Source organism: Culex pipiens, chromosome 1 (genome assembly GCF_016801865.2).
Source record: "Culex pipiens pallens isolate TS chromosome 1, TS_CPP_V2, whole genome shotgun sequence".
Lineage (NCBI taxonomy): Eukaryota > Metazoa > Arthropoda > Insecta > Diptera > Culicidae > Culex > Culex pipiens.
This window is the reverse complement of record NC_068937.1, coordinates 69,018,977-69,034,338: the sequence shown is the minus strand read 5'-3', so window position 1 is coordinate 69,034,338 and position 15,362 is coordinate 69,018,977. Positions and strand designations below refer to the sequence as shown.

Here is a 15,362-nt window from a genome sequence, read left to right as displayed (position 1 = left end):
GAAAAAAGTTTCAAAAAAATGCGATTTTTTCGACATAAATCCGCCTGGGAGAGTTCAAAAACTTAGATTTTGGTCCAATATTGATAGTGCATCTTAATCTATAGACAAAAACCTATCGTTTGAAGATAATACTCACCAGATTGAATCAGTTTTTGTATTGATTCCAAGCGATTTTAGAAAATTTGTTCAAAAAAGTGACAATTTTCAGTAAATCGACTAGGGGGTGCGAGAAAGTATTTTATTATTTTTTCTTGTCTAAGAAAACATTGTTCCTAACATCATAATCTATCATTTAAGAAGTGAGCACCTGAAATTCCTCGACATGACCTCAAAATGGGACAGGCTACTGTATATATATTATTATTTTTTCAATCGAGACTACTGGAAATTTATTTAGGACTATGAGAAAGATTATTTGTCACTATATAATTTATTATTTTCTGTAATTTCAGAACAATGCTTACTGAAGCCGTGGTACGTGAAGATTTCGAACGAATTAGGGCCGATGCCCGTTATGAAAAACTTTTCGAGCCTCAGTCATGGGAGATCATTATGCGCATACTAGCTCCTGCAGATGATGATGTCGAATTAAGACGATCCAAGCGATCCAAAAAGCGAGAAACATGGGATACACGTTCACGCAGAAGTTCTCTGCCCACCTTGTATGAATATGATAGTGACGGTGGATCCTCGGTGCGCACAATAACACAAGAACCAATAACAATAACAACACAAAATAGAGACTCTTATGGCAGTTTGAAATCACGTTCAAGAAAGACATCGAGATCATCATTTAGCTCAAACAATGTTGATTATCGCTCTATGACGGAGGTAATGGTTGATTTCGCCAAACCCAAATATTCCGAGAGCTATTCCGATGAAAGCTCGTACACTGCCCAACCGTACTACGAAGGTGATCATTACGAACAACAATCGGTGCACCGATCAACAAGTCATCCAAGTCTTGCAAGATCAGCAAGTGAGTTTACAGAAAGATGGATCGCTCCCGAAAATACAGACTCTTCGACCTCTGAAGTAAGCCCACAACCCGGGCGTAGAGAAAGAACTATAATGGTAAGTAAAATTCCAAAATCAAGCTTGAATTTTCGATGATGAAAGATGCGCAGTACGATATCTCATCGGTTCCTCAGAGAAAAGCCTTCCCCGAATCCGATGCAATCGACAGAATTTGATTTTATGTCTACGCGGACTCACCAGAAGATGGTAAATTTTTTAACATACAAAATCTAACAATTTAAAAAAAAACATGCGGCTCCTCCAAATTATATGAGCCATCTACAAGAATATTGAAGCGCCTGGTGCATAGCCAATTCCTTTAAGCACCACGGAAACAACCAATACAAATGTTTAAAAATGTTGTCAAGTTCGGGGGGTCCACAACTAGCATTTTTTGTACGAATAAAATAAATATAAAAATTTATGTATCTAGGGGAAATATACCCATTTTAATCACACTAAGCCGTTCGACCAATTCTCATCACTTTTGCCGTTTTTCGCTATTAAATCAACATTTTCAGATGTATCAACAATGATGAGTTGCTTGCTCACTTTTATTTGAGCTTTTTATTACTTTGGAACAGTCAAAAACATTTTATTTAAGCTGTTATTCATGTTCAAAGTGCTGATAGGCCGATAATAGAAATAGGCTGAGAAAGGGTATAGTTCCCCTAATAGGTCTATGTGTACTTCGGGATGTCCATGGTCATCCAAGGGCTCCCTAGAGTTAAGATCTACGAGTCTACCGCCATAACAAGCAAGAGGTAATTTTGATTCATCAATGAGACACTTTTGGTTTTCAACTTTCAACGATTTTTCTAATTTTTTCATCAGCATGTTTCAATGAGCTTTTTATTGCATTTACTTTCTTTTAATGTGTTCTAACATTGACCAAAATATGAGATCCATCCGACATCTACAGCCAGAGTTATTCAACTGTCTCATTGTAGACGCACTTGGCAGGAACAATGAGACAGCTGGGGAACAATGAGACACTCTATAAAAATCAACATTTTTCTAGTAAAACATCATGTTTTTGTATTGTTCCATTGCAGGTGACTTGCCTTGAACATTTTAGAGCAATTTTGCCAATATGAAACTTTAATTAACAAAAGTTATACTAATAAGTATTTAAATTTTGTAAAATCCATATGTTTATACCAAATAACTTTGTATTTTTGGTTAAACGAAGTTAAAACTCTACAAATATGCCAAAAACCACTTTTAATTCATGTTTTGAAAGATTTCCATAGATTTTGAAAAGTTTAATGAAGAAAAATCAAAGTGTCTCATTGTTACCCATGAGCTGAAATGAGTGGGGAACAATGAGACAGCCCTGGATTCTGGGTATATTCTAAATTTTGGCCAAACCTAATGAAAGGACATTGTAGCCCAACTCATTCCCTATGGAACGTCGAAAGAAATTTGAAGAAATATTACTTTTGGTGTAAATGGCAGCCTACGAGCGAAAAAATATTTTTTGTCCATAATTTACTTTTACACCCCAGAATCAAACATTTATGAATAACTTTTTAAGGGAGCGTCCATAACCAAAGCCACTATTATGGCAGATGTGTATCCTGTAGACACACCTTTCCCCCAAATATGAGCCTGATTGGTTGAAACTACGACTTGTGAGAGCCATTTTATCATTGTTCCCTGTCTCATTGATGACTATACTCTACCCTAATCTAATTTTGACCCCAGATCATGTCCGAATAGCATCAGTGCATATGGTCGAAATTAAATTACCTCTTGCTTGTTACGGCGGTAGACTCGTAGATTTTAACTCCGGAGAGTCCTTGGAAGACCATAGACATTCCAACCCATTCATATATGCACTGATGTTATACGCACATGATCTGGTGTCAAAATCCGACTTCCTCTTGCTTGTCACGGCGGTAGACTCGTAGATCTTACCTCTAGGGAGTCCTTGGATGACCATGGACACATAGACCTATAAGATACATAAAACTTTAGTAAACAAATAATTTCTAAAAAACTTTTTTTTCAAATATTTTAATTTTAAACTGTTTACACACAAGATGATGATTCTAGTCAAGTCAGAAACTTCTGTACTGTACTGTTTTCGTGAAGTTTTTGCCACAGTTTATGTTGTCTAGTTTTCCCACTCTACGTTACATGTAAACACACACATATTTGTAAATAAAAGAACACAAACAGGACGAAGAGGTCAGTGAACTTGTCCTGTGTGTGTGTGTGTGTGTGTGCAACCAACCAAACGGGACCACGCGGCCGCCTCTTACAAATTGAGTTGTTTCCATGTATTTTAGATTTGACATCCTATACATGCAAATAACTCGCATAGGCATTTGGAAGGTGTTAGCTCTGCCGAGCTTCGGTGACCCATTTCTACGCAGGCTAGCCGTGCGCGAGGTACCTCAGCTTGAATCGACAAACCCCGCCCTAAAGAACGTTTGCATCAATCGGATTCAAACGTTATTTAGAACTTCTGAACCCTTGTCAAATGGACAAAGACCCAGCTCGTATATAGTTTGTAATAATAGTATTCCTAATTCACCAATCCAAAGAACGGGGGATCGAACCCGGTTAGAGCGACTTTGATGTTTCGTTCATGTTTAGAGTTTCAAAAATTCATATTTCCTTAACATTATCGTGTGGAGCAGATGGGAATCGAACCCAGCATCATTCGCTTACAAAGCGAACAGCGTAGCCAGTCAGCAACGGCTGCTCCATATTTCCAATTGGAAGTTTCTCACCCGAAAAGCAGCACCGGCAGCGATTGCACTCGCATTAGGCTTGACCAAATCGATCATGGCGTTGGCGTTCAGCCGCAATTGATGACTCCCGTCGGATGTTACATCATAAAATCTGCAGGAACATCGCAGGAACCCACCACAACCGCACCAAGCACTTTAGTTCAAAAGAAAATAGTGAAAGCGCGCGCACTTAAACCCTTGCCACTCACGAAGAACACGAAAAAACGAACATTTTTCCCAAATTTTCGAACCGGAGGTTAATATTTCCGTGAGTTCTCGGACACCGGAATTGACACCCATTTTTTTATATTTTGCCGTTTGCCTTCAAATTTTTTTTAAACCGATCAAAACAAATAAAAAACGTTTTCTTCCTCACTTCAGTCATCTTCGCATCAGAGCAAACACTAAAAATCAGAGGTCAGTGAACTTGTCCTGACCGTAAATTTTCTTGTAGGAAAACCACCTCAGAACAGCCCCATTCCCTGACAGACCTCAGAGCAGGTCAGAACAGTTAATTTACTGCAAAATAGAGCCAAGTTGACGCGAATAAAGTCGTTTTGTTGTAACCAGTTTTGTTATGTGTAATCTGAGTGTTTAAATTTGTATTTACCGGGAAAGAAAGTGCGACAGGATCAACAGACGTTCTTATGTGCGCATCATAAACTTTTAATATTTATTTTAATAATCGCAAAAAAAATGCTTGTTGGGTCGCGGACCCCATTATCGGCGATTATTTATTACCCCCCGTCGCACGGGGGGTGAGTATAAAACTAGAATCAAATGTGACAAGTGACGTCTTGTTGGATTTGTTTATGTTTTGATTGTAATTATTGTGAATAAAATTCTGTTGCGTTTTGACACCCGTTGAGACCGGTCGTCTCATCGGGACCTAGAAAGTCGCCTATTTTATTTTATTGTACCGTCCTCCCAGTGGTGTCTTCGTCCGCCGTCGTAATATTCGTTTCGTTTCTTGTTCCGGACGTCCCCGCAGTGATGCACAACGTAGGGGACTGGACGATCGGGCCGAACAATGCTAGTTGTGGACCACCCGAACTTGACAACATTTTTATACATTTGTATTGGTTGTTTCCGTTGTGCTTAAAGGAAATGGCTATGAACCAGGCGCTTCCATATTCTTGTACATGGCTCATATAATTTGGAGGAGACGCATGGCTTTTTTTTAAATTGTTCGATTTTTTATGTTAAAAAACTTGCCAACTTCTTGTAAGTCCGCGTAGACATAAAATCAAATTCTGTCGATTGCATCGGATTCGGGGAAGCCTTTTCTCTGAGGAACCGATGAGATATCGTACTGCGCATGATACAAGTTTTGTTTTGTCGTGTAGTGAATTAAACAAAGAAATTCGCTTTCTAGTTAAAAGCTTTTCTAGCGGTCTTTCGATTGATGTGTATGATTACTTCAAATTTTCACTTACTTTACTTTTACTGCTTGGACAACCTGCGGGTCATGAGCTGTCTCAAGATGCATTGCCATCTAACTCGGTTCTAGGCTGCTTCTTTCCAATTCCAACTCGGAACCCCCACACTTTCCAGATCTTCCTACACTTGGTCCTACCACATTGCACGTTGCGTGTTCAAATACTCTGTGCTCAAACTCAACCCACTTCAAACGAATCATGTCTCTGCGATACGACTTTACGCAGTAGGCCTGGCCGCATTAACGCTTGTGATGTTTCAATGCATTATAATGCAATGGCGCACTACAAACGTTAATAAATGACAAGAAGAGTAAAAAGTAAATCTTTCCCTGATCCTGAGGGGAACACCCGTGAAGAGTATCGGGGCCGGCATTTACAAAGCGGATTCAGTGACAGTTTAATATTCAACTTAATGTTAACATGTTAAGGTTAATGATAACATTCCATAGGTTGTCTTTCTAAGGTGTCGTGATAAGGTCCAGTTTGTGACGATACACTACCTTCCCTTTACTAAGCAATCGAATCCAGAAGGGAAAAGATCACCAGTTGTGTTGGTCCGAGCCGGGATTTGAACCCCGATCTACCGCTTACGAGGCGGAAGCGTTACCACTGGGCTAATTGGCTCGGTCTCGACAAGAAGAGTGCTAGGCGTAATCTAACCTAAGGCACTATCCAGGATCCTTTAGAAAGATTGGCAGCGCTAGGGTCTGATTTGATTAGATTAACTCTATTTAAGAAAAATCCAAAATTTCAAAGCTTTATGTGCGTTACGGAGATACACTACGCTGTGTGTGTGTGTGTAGTCCAATCCAATACCCGCTGGCCGGCAGCGAAATTATGGGAAAGGATAGTTTGTATCAGACTTGGGTTATGCTGATACAACATATCTCAGTCCTAGGTATTAGGTGGTGACAGCCCTCGCGCTGCTTCCAATGACCCATTTCAGAATGGCAGAGATCCAAGCGGCCCAATTCCTAGGTCATTGGGCATTGTCTGGCCCCGCCTAAACATAGAGCAAGAACCAGACGGGTCCTCGAACTATCTTTAAACTTCCAATCCCATCAGGCAAAACAGGGATCAGCGCGTATATAATGGTTAATAAATGGCATTCGCATAACACTTTTTTTCCATCGAACAAAGCTCGCACACAAACCGGCCCTGACGCCCGACCAACTCGATGGATATTTCTTCTTTTTTTCCTTTTCACTGTCATCCTCCGACGAAGCTCGCACACAAACTGGCCCCTACGCCCGACAAACTCGTTCGATTTTTCTTCTTTTTTTCACTTTTTTTCGCAAGAGGATGCGCAGGTTTGCTCCTGTCATCCTCCGACGAAGCTCGCACACAAACTGGCCCCGACGCCCGACCAACTCGTTGGATTTTTCTTCTTTTTCACTTTTTTTTCGCAAGAGGATGCACAGGTTTGCTCCTGTCATCCTCCGACGAAGCTCGTACACAAACTGGTCCCGACGCCCGACCAACTCGTTGGATTTTTCTTCTTTTTCACTTTTTTTTCGCAAGAGGATGCACAGGTTTGCTCCTGTCATCCTCCGACGAAGCTCGTACACAAACTGGTCCCGACGCCCGACCAACTCGTTGGATTTTTCTTCTTTTTTCGCAAGAGGATGCACAGGTTTGCTCCTGTCATCCTCCGACGAAGCTCTCACACAAACTGGCCCCGATGCCCGACCAACTCGTTGGATTTTTCTTCTTTTTTCGCAAGAGGATGCGCAGGTTTGCTCCTGTCATCCTCCGACGAAGCTCGCACACAAACTGGCCCCGACGCCCGACCAACTCGTTGGATTTTTCTTTTTTTTTCCCTTTTTTTCGCAAGAGGATGCGTAGGTTTGCTCCTGTCTTCCTCCGACGAAGCTCGCTCACAAAGTGGCCCCGACGCCCGACCAACTCGTTGGATTTTTCTTCTTTTTCACTTCTTTTTTGATCCCTCGCCATCGATTTTATTTTTTTATTATATTATATACAGCAATTCCACACAAAAACAGACCACCCTAACACGGCGTACGTTCTTTCCCTGCTGATAGCTTGATTCTTCTCAATAAGATTCGAGCAAAATTGCAGCCTTAAGAGTATAACAGGGAATCACAAAAGATAGTCGCTAGGACGGTCGAGGTGAACTAATCCCAATATCTGCCCACAAGGCGGACAAAAAAAAAACACGGCGTAGGTTATGTTCTACATGACCAATATGACAAAGAACTTTGTACAAAACTCTTAAAAGTAAATCCATTTTTATTTATATTTTTTAATTCTTTGCCAATTTATTTAATCATAAATAAATCAAACAAATCAAATCAAATTATTCGCTCTACAGCATTGCCTTGGCGTTCTCGATTGCGAGATTCCTAGTCGAAACTAGGTGTTCGAAGGCTTGATTGTTGAGGCAATTGCAAACCTCTTTTTACACCTTAGCTTTCATCCACCCCGGGATTCTAACTGACGACCTTTGGATTCTTAGTCCAACTGCCTACCAGCGACTCCACCGAGACAGGACCCAGGGAGACGACTCCTACACCTGGACTGAGCTAACGACCTAACCTTTTTAGGTTAGTCCGGGGCCAACATTTACTTCCCTGTCCGACGGAAGGCGTGATCAGACAAATCTCGTCTCGAAAAATGCCACCGGGACCGTCTGGGATCGAACCCAGGCCGACTGGGTGAGAGGCAATCACGCTTACCCCTACATCACGGTTCCCGGCCGATCATCATAAATAATTAATTCTAATTTAATGTTTTCAATAATTGGCACCTCTGTGGAAATAAATTGCCAAAAAACGAAAATATCGTCAAAACAAGTATGGTTCGGAAAAACACTGCGGGTGGCCAATCCTGTCAAAATGGCCATTTTCATTACCAGTATCAAAAACCATGAATTTTGATACCCATATTGCCCCAATTTGTATGGTTCCATAAATGTCCTCCCGGGAGAACCTTTCCCAGGGCACTGGCCACTCCAGGTGTGGCCAATCCTGTCAAAATGTCCATTTTCATTATCAGTATCAAAAACCTTGAATTTTGTGTGTGTGTGTGTGTGTGTGTGTGTGTGTGTGTGTGTGTGTGTGTGTGTGTGTGTGTGTGTGTGTGTGTGTGTGTGTGTGTGTGTGTGTGTGTGCAACCAACCAAACGGGACCACGCGGCCGCCTCTTACAAATTGAGTTGTTTCCATGTATTTTAGATTTGACATCCTATACATGCAAATAACTCGCATAGGCATTTGGAAGGTGTTGATTCTATGACAATTTCCGGAATTCCATTTCCCGGAATGGACGTTTTCCGGAATGGACATTATCCGGAATGGACGTTTTCCGGAATGGACGTTATCCGGAATGGACAGTATCCGGAATGGACGTTATCCGGAATGAAATTTCCCGGAATGGACGTTTCCCGGAATGGACATTTCCCGGATTTTTTTTATATTACCTGATATGAGAATGAATGGAATCTTGCCTACTCACTTACTTGTGGTTAAGAATTATTTAGTTTGTACTCCGTTGGTTTTGACAACAATATGAATATAAATACATGAATGATAAAAATCAAGTGAAATGTTCGGACATGAACAATAGAAGCAAGTGTTGACTATTGAAACAATACATTATCAACCACCACGAGATGTAACAATGTAGATCGATAGATATTAGATGTTTTTACATTCTTTCAATGTGTTGTTATGTAAGAATTTTTCCTTCTTTTGTTAATCATTTGACTTATGTGACTAAATTCTACCATATTTTACTATAAAGCAGAATGATTATTTTCAAAGAAGGGAAAACCTCAAGAAAATAAAAAGCTTTTCAGAAAATCTATGTGTAATGTGTCCTGTCAAGAAAATAAATAGCTTGAGTGTATTTTTAAAGGCTAGTACGCTGATCGGAAGGAAAGGGGTCAAGAAACAGCTTTACGAACAGCAGAACAAAGGAGAGGGAGCGATTTCTTGGGGCTTATCTTCACCCTCTCTGGCTTGCTTACTCTGCCACTGTTGCCTATTTGAAATTTTTCTTGACCGATTCCTTCCGAAGTGCGTATACCGCTTAAAGAATGAAAAACCTCAAGGAAAAATAAATACATTGATTTTCTGAAAAGCTTTTTTTATCTTGAGATTTTCCCTTCTTTAAAAATACACGTTCTTTCATCAAAGTAATGGGATTTTATGTAAGAATTATCCCTTCTTCTGTTAATTCTACTAAATTTCAACTAGTTTTTGTTAAGGAACTCTGCACTATAAAGAAGAATGTGTTGTTTTAAAGAAGGGAAATCCTCTAGAAAAAAAAAGCTTTCAGAAAATCAAAGCATAATGTATATTTTCTTGAGGTTTTCACTTCTTTAAAAATACACGATCTTTAATCGATGTGATGGAATTTCGTATAAGGAATTTCCCTTCTTGTGTTAATCGGTTGACTTTTGTGACTAAATTCTACCAAATTTTATTATAAAGCAGAATGTTTATTTTCAAAGAAGAGAAACCTCTAGAAAAATGAAAACCTTTTCAGAAAATCATAAGCATAGATAGGTGCCCAAAACCTATTTTTCAACATTTTGCGTCTGCCTCGGGATTTGAACCGGCGACCTCTCGATTGTGAGTCCAGTGCGCGGTCCGATTGATCCACACAGGCAGACATGAAAAGCTTTTCAGAAAATCAATGTCTTTAATCGATGTGATGGAATTTCGTGTAAAAGATTTCCCTTCTTGTATTAATCAGGTCACTATTGTGACTAAATTCTACCAAATTTTACTATAAAGCAGGGTGATTATTTTCAAAGAAGGGAAACCCCAAGAAAATTTATAGCTTGAGTGTATTTTTAAAAAATGAAAAACCTCAAGGAAGTACACATTATAAATTGATTTTCTGAAAAGCTGTTTATTTACTAGAGGTTTTCCCTTCTTTGAAAATAAACATTCTGCTTTATAATAAAATTTGGTAGAATTTAGTCACAAAAGTCAACTGAACACAAGAAGGGAAATCCCTTACACGAAATTCCATCACATCGATTAAAGATCGTGTATTTTTAAAGAAGGGAAAACCTCAAGAAAATATACATTATGCATTGATTTCCTGAAAGCTTTTTTTTTCTAGAGGATTTCCCTTTTTTAAAAAAAAACACATTCTTCTTTAAGCGGTATACGCACATCGGAAGGAACCGGTCAAGAAAAATTTCAAATGGGCAGCAGGGGCAGCGAAAGCAAGCCAGAGAGGGTGAAGAAAAGCCCCAAGAAAACGCTCCATCTCCTTTGTTCTGCTGTTCGTAAAGCTGTTTCTTGACCCCTTTCCTTCCGATCTCCATACTAGCCTTTATAGTGCAGAGTTCCTTAACAAAAACTAGTTGAAATTTAGTAGAATTAACGAAAGAAGGGAAAATTCTTACATAAAATCCCATTACTTTGATGAAAGAACGTGTATTTTTAAAGAAGGGAAAATCTCAAGATAAAAAAAAGCTTTTCAGAAAATCAATGTATAATGTATTTTTCCTTGAGGTTTTTCATTCTTTAAAAATACACTCAAGCTATTTATTTTCTTGACAGGACTTATTACACATTGATTTTCTGAAAAGCTTTTTATTTTCTTGAGGTTTTCCCTTCTTTGAAAATAATCATTCTGCTTTATAGTAAAATATGATAGAATTTAGTCACATAAGTCAAATGATTAACAAAAGAAGGAAAAATTCTTACATAACAACACATTGAAAGAATGTAAAAAACATCTAATATCTATCGATCTACATTGTTACATCTCGTGGTGGTTGATAATGTATTGTTTCAATAGTCAACACTTGCTTCTATTGTTCATGTCCGAACATTTCACTTTATTTTTATCATTCATGTATTTATATTCATATTGTTGTCAAAACCAACGGAGTACAAACTAAATAATTCTTAACCACAAGTAAGTGAGTAGGCAAGATTCCATTCATTCTCATATCAGGTAATATAAAAAAAATCCGGGAAATGTCCATTCCGGGAAACGTCCATTCCGGGAAATTTCATTCCGGATAACGTCCATTCCGGATACTGTCCATTCCGGATAACGTCCATTCCGGAAAACGTCCATTCCGGATAATGTCCATTCCGGAAAACGTCCATTCCGGGAAATGGAATTCCGGAAAATGTCATAGAATCGAAGGTGTTAGCTCTGCCGAGCTTCGGTGACCCATTTCTACGCAGGCTAGCCGTGCGCGAGGTATCTCAGCTTGAATCGACAAGCCCCGCCCTAAAGAACGTTTGCATCAATCGGATACAAACGTTATTTAGAACTTCTGATTCCTTGTCAAATGGACAAAGACCCAGCGCGTATATAGTTTGTAATAATAGTATTCCTAATTCACCAATCCAAAGAACGGGGGATCGAACCCGGTTAGAGCGACTTTGATGTTTCGTTCATGCTTAGAGTTTCAAAAATTCATATTTCCTTAACATTATCGTGTGGAGCAGATGGGAATCGAACCCAGCATCATTCGCTTACAGAGCGAACAGCGTAGCCAGGCAGCAACGGCTGCTCCATATTTCCAATTGGAAGTTTCTCACCCGAAAAGCAGCACCGGCAGCGATTGCACTCGCATTAGGCTTGACCAAATCGATCATGGCGTTGGCGTTCAGCCGCAATTGATGACTCCCGTCGGATGTTACATCATAAAATCTGCAGGAACATCGCAGGAACCCACCACAACCGCACCAAGCACTTTAGTTCAAAAGAAAATAGTGAAAGCGCGCGCACTTAAACCCTTGCCACTCACGAAACACACGAAAAAACGAACATTTTTCCCAAATTTTCGAACCGGAGGTTAATATTTCCGTGAGTTCTCGGACACCGGAATTGACACCCATTTTTTAATATTTTGCCGTTTGCCTTCAAATTTTTTTTAAACCGATCAAAACAAATAAAAAACGTTTTCTTCCTCACTTCAGTCATCTTCGCATCAGAGCAAACACTAAAACTGCTTTCTCTTTCTTGCCAACACACCGATGCTCATCAGACTGATCAGACTGGACAAATATCTCGCTCTAGCTTTCAGGTCTCTTCAGTGCTCTCTTCCGCACCCATTTTTTATGCTGCCAGGCTGTTCTCATCGCAGCAACCCATAAACATAGCGTCACCGGCAAGTTTGCGACACACACCAAAAGAGAGCAGCATAAATTCTCTCTCGAATTCCCCTCCCTCTCCCACAACCAAGCGGTCGCACTATTACTATCGTGTGCTTCCAAGCACGATGAACCACCACCAATACTGGCACACGTCTTCTGTTTCTGCTGCCACTTCAAAATCAAGCTGGCATCTTGGAGACGCTTGGAAACCAAATTTATTTCATGAATTTCTCCCACTATTCTTGGGAATTCCATTAAACTCCAACTTTTTCACAAGGAAAATGTACACACGCGACGATTTAAACACTGTTTGCCATATTAACATTTACATTTCACAATAAAAAACGCATTTTGAATTCGCGAACCGTTTAGGCCAACCTACCACGCCAACAGTAGAGGCTCTCCACCAGTATCAAAAACCATGAATTTTGATACCCATATTGCCCCAATTTGTAAAGTTCCATAAATGTCCTCCCGGGAGAACCTTCCCTCAGGGCAATGGCCACTCCAGGTGTGGCCAATCCTGTTAAAATGGCCATTTTCATTACCAGTATCAAAAACCATGAATTTTGATACCCATATTGCCCCAATTTGTATGGTTCCATAAATGTCCTCCCGGGAGAACCTTCCCCAAGGGCAATGGCCACTCCAGGTGTGGCCAATCCTGTCAAAATGGCCATTTTCATTACCAGTATCAAAAACCATGAATTTTGATACCCATATTGCCCCAATTTGTATGGTTCCGTAAATGTCCTCCTGGTAGAACCTTCCCTCAGGGTCATGGGCACTCCGGGTGTGGCCAATATCCTAAAAGTTCGGTCCCAATCCCATTGCCCCAAATCATTCTGGTTTTCGGGTGACCGTCCTAACAATCTTCATTAGAACAGAATTCCTCTCAAGTTGGTGCACAACCTGTGGCACTGAAATTTTCTGAGGCTATCTGTTGGCTTATATAGTTCGCATGAAATGTGGCAACAGTGGTGCAACATTTTTGCGTGACAGTTCCAAGAAAGCAGGAGACGAGGCAAAATTTGCGCCATGTTGCCGCATTTCATGCGAACTATATAAGCTAACAGATAGCCTCTGACCAATTTCAGTGCCTACCGAGGTTTCGTCAAAGACGGATCCACGGTGGTAATTTTATTGCTCAAACACACACATGCACACATTGAAAAACACAGGTTGTGCACCAAATTGGGAGGAATTCTGTTCTAATGAAGATTGTTAGGGCGGCCAGAATGATTTGGGGCAATGGGGTTGGGACCAAACTTTTAGGATATTGGCCACACCCGGAGTGGCCATGACCCTGAGGGAAGGTTCTTCCGGGGGGACATTTACGGAACCATACAAATTGGGGTAATATGGGTATCAAAATTCATGGTTTTTGATACTGGTAATGAAAATTGCCATTTTGGCAGAATTGGCAGAATTGGCCACACCCGGAATGGGGAATGCCCTGAGGGAAGGTTCTATCGGGGACATTTACCGAACCATACAAATAAGGTAATATGAGTATCAAAATTCATGGTTTTTGATATTGGTAATGAAAATGGCCATTTTGACAGGATTGGCCACACCTTTCTACGAACCGAGGAATAAGCATGTGTCTTTGGTGAGGTCACCGGATTAACACTTCTTCAATCGAAATGGCCAGATTCACCGCCTGCGGTAGAAGCAGTTGAAGTTCCACGAGCCGCAGTTGAAGTTCCACATTTTCCGCAGGTCAAGAATCCTACCCTGAGCGGTCAGAACAAATAGAATTCAACCTCGCTTATCTACCCAACAGCGACGAAAACAAGAAGCACTACATGGACGTTTGGCTTGGCGAGGATGTCAACGACTTGGCCAGGGCCACTGAAGATGAAGACTCCGTGTTGAACATCGTTGGGGGTTAGCCGGAGAGAACGAGCCAGCACGAATGCAATTTCGCTGCCCTCGAGCTGAAACCTGAGCCACCACTGGGAGATTCGCCAATGTCACCAGTCGCGTAAACGGTTAACACCGACAATCCCCCTAGTCTCCGTTACCGGATGTGGAGTTCAGCAACGATACATCCATCTCTCTGCCACTGGAGATTCGTGGCCTAATGTACTGCCTGGAACTGATGCAGATACCGGTGGAGAATTCGTTGGTCTGCACTTCCCAGGAGTACACCAATACGCCGATCACGATTGACGATTTCGCGGTATGGACGATGGAGAATGAGCATCGGAAGCGGTGGCCCTGAAAAGGCAGCCCAACTTGCAGGTCGTGTCCCACTTCATGCAAACTTTCGGCAACATTGTCCAACTCGCGCCCCTTATTCCCGTGGTTCCCCAGCTACGAAGTGAGCGGCCAATATTTTGGTCATTGAAGCACTGGCGGTACCAGGGGGGGGCACGTGCCCCCCCTTCTGTTTCGAGAGTTGATAAAATCTTACCTGATTTTTTTAACTGGTAAACAATGTACACAATAGGGTGGGTACGGATTTTGAAAAGTTCTCAGATCAAGTTCTGGTGTGGTTCCCCTTGTAGGGCATAGCCATAGGGACTCTCACGCCAAATTTCAGCTCATTTGGTTGAAAACTGGCTTGTCTCAAGCGAGTGCAAGTTTACATGGGATTTACTATGGGAAATTTTGAATTTTCGTTCATTCGCTCCTACAGGCCTGGGGAAAACATGTAGAAACTTCTAGGATGGCCAGAAATGAGCGGAATCGTCTGGAGAACAACTTTCCCTAAGAGACCAGGTCGATTCGTTCAACCCTGTAGCCTTGATTACTTCAAGGGTCTCTAGAATTTGGGACCATAGGCTGTCATCTGAAGTAGATCGGTGTCCTCAAGCCTGGCTTGGGAGCGATCACTAAACTGTACAGTTCTGGTCTGTGTTCTAGAAAGAATTCCTTTATTTGGTGGCTCCTGGCCCTTTTATATGAGTTTGGTTACATTTCTTACATCGTATTTGTAGAGTTTACTCATTGGAGACATCTGGAGTTGGCTCTCTTTGTTTATGGCCCGAAGTGTCCTTTGCGCTGGATCAGCATTATCCAGCGCATGGCCACTTTGCCGTAAAACCCGAAAAATTGTACAAC

At 41.0% G+C, this 15,362-nt stretch overlaps 2 protein-coding genes across 4 annotated transcripts in view; both read left to right on the top strand.

Moving 5' to 3' along the window:
* Nucleotides 1–13,020, top strand: part of LOC128092927 (uncharacterized) — a 158,775-nt gene extending 145,755 nt beyond the window's left edge. The window contains exons 2-3 of one of the 2 annotated variants that reach the window (XR_008212105.1): nucleotides 5,661–8,436; nucleotides 11,335–13,020. Coding sequence is in view for 1 of the 2 variants with exons in the window: in XM_052708126.1 (XP_052564086.1) it covers nucleotides 6,289–7,236 (948 nt within the window). In the remaining variant the exon portion in view is untranslated. Of the gene's footprint in view, nucleotides 1–5,660 lie in introns of both variants that reach the window. The other variant, XM_052708126.1, reaches the window with a different exon arrangement.
* Nucleotides 1–15,362, top strand: part of LOC120424730 (uncharacterized) — a 117,809-nt gene that overhangs the window by 68,645 nt on the left and 33,802 nt on the right. For both annotated transcript variants that reach the window (XM_052708100.1, XM_052708101.1), the window contains exon 9: nucleotides 453–1,074. In XM_052708100.1, coding sequence (XP_052564060.1) covers nucleotides 453–1,074 — 622 coding nt within the window. The remainder of the gene's footprint in view (nucleotides 1–452; nucleotides 1,075–15,362) is intronic.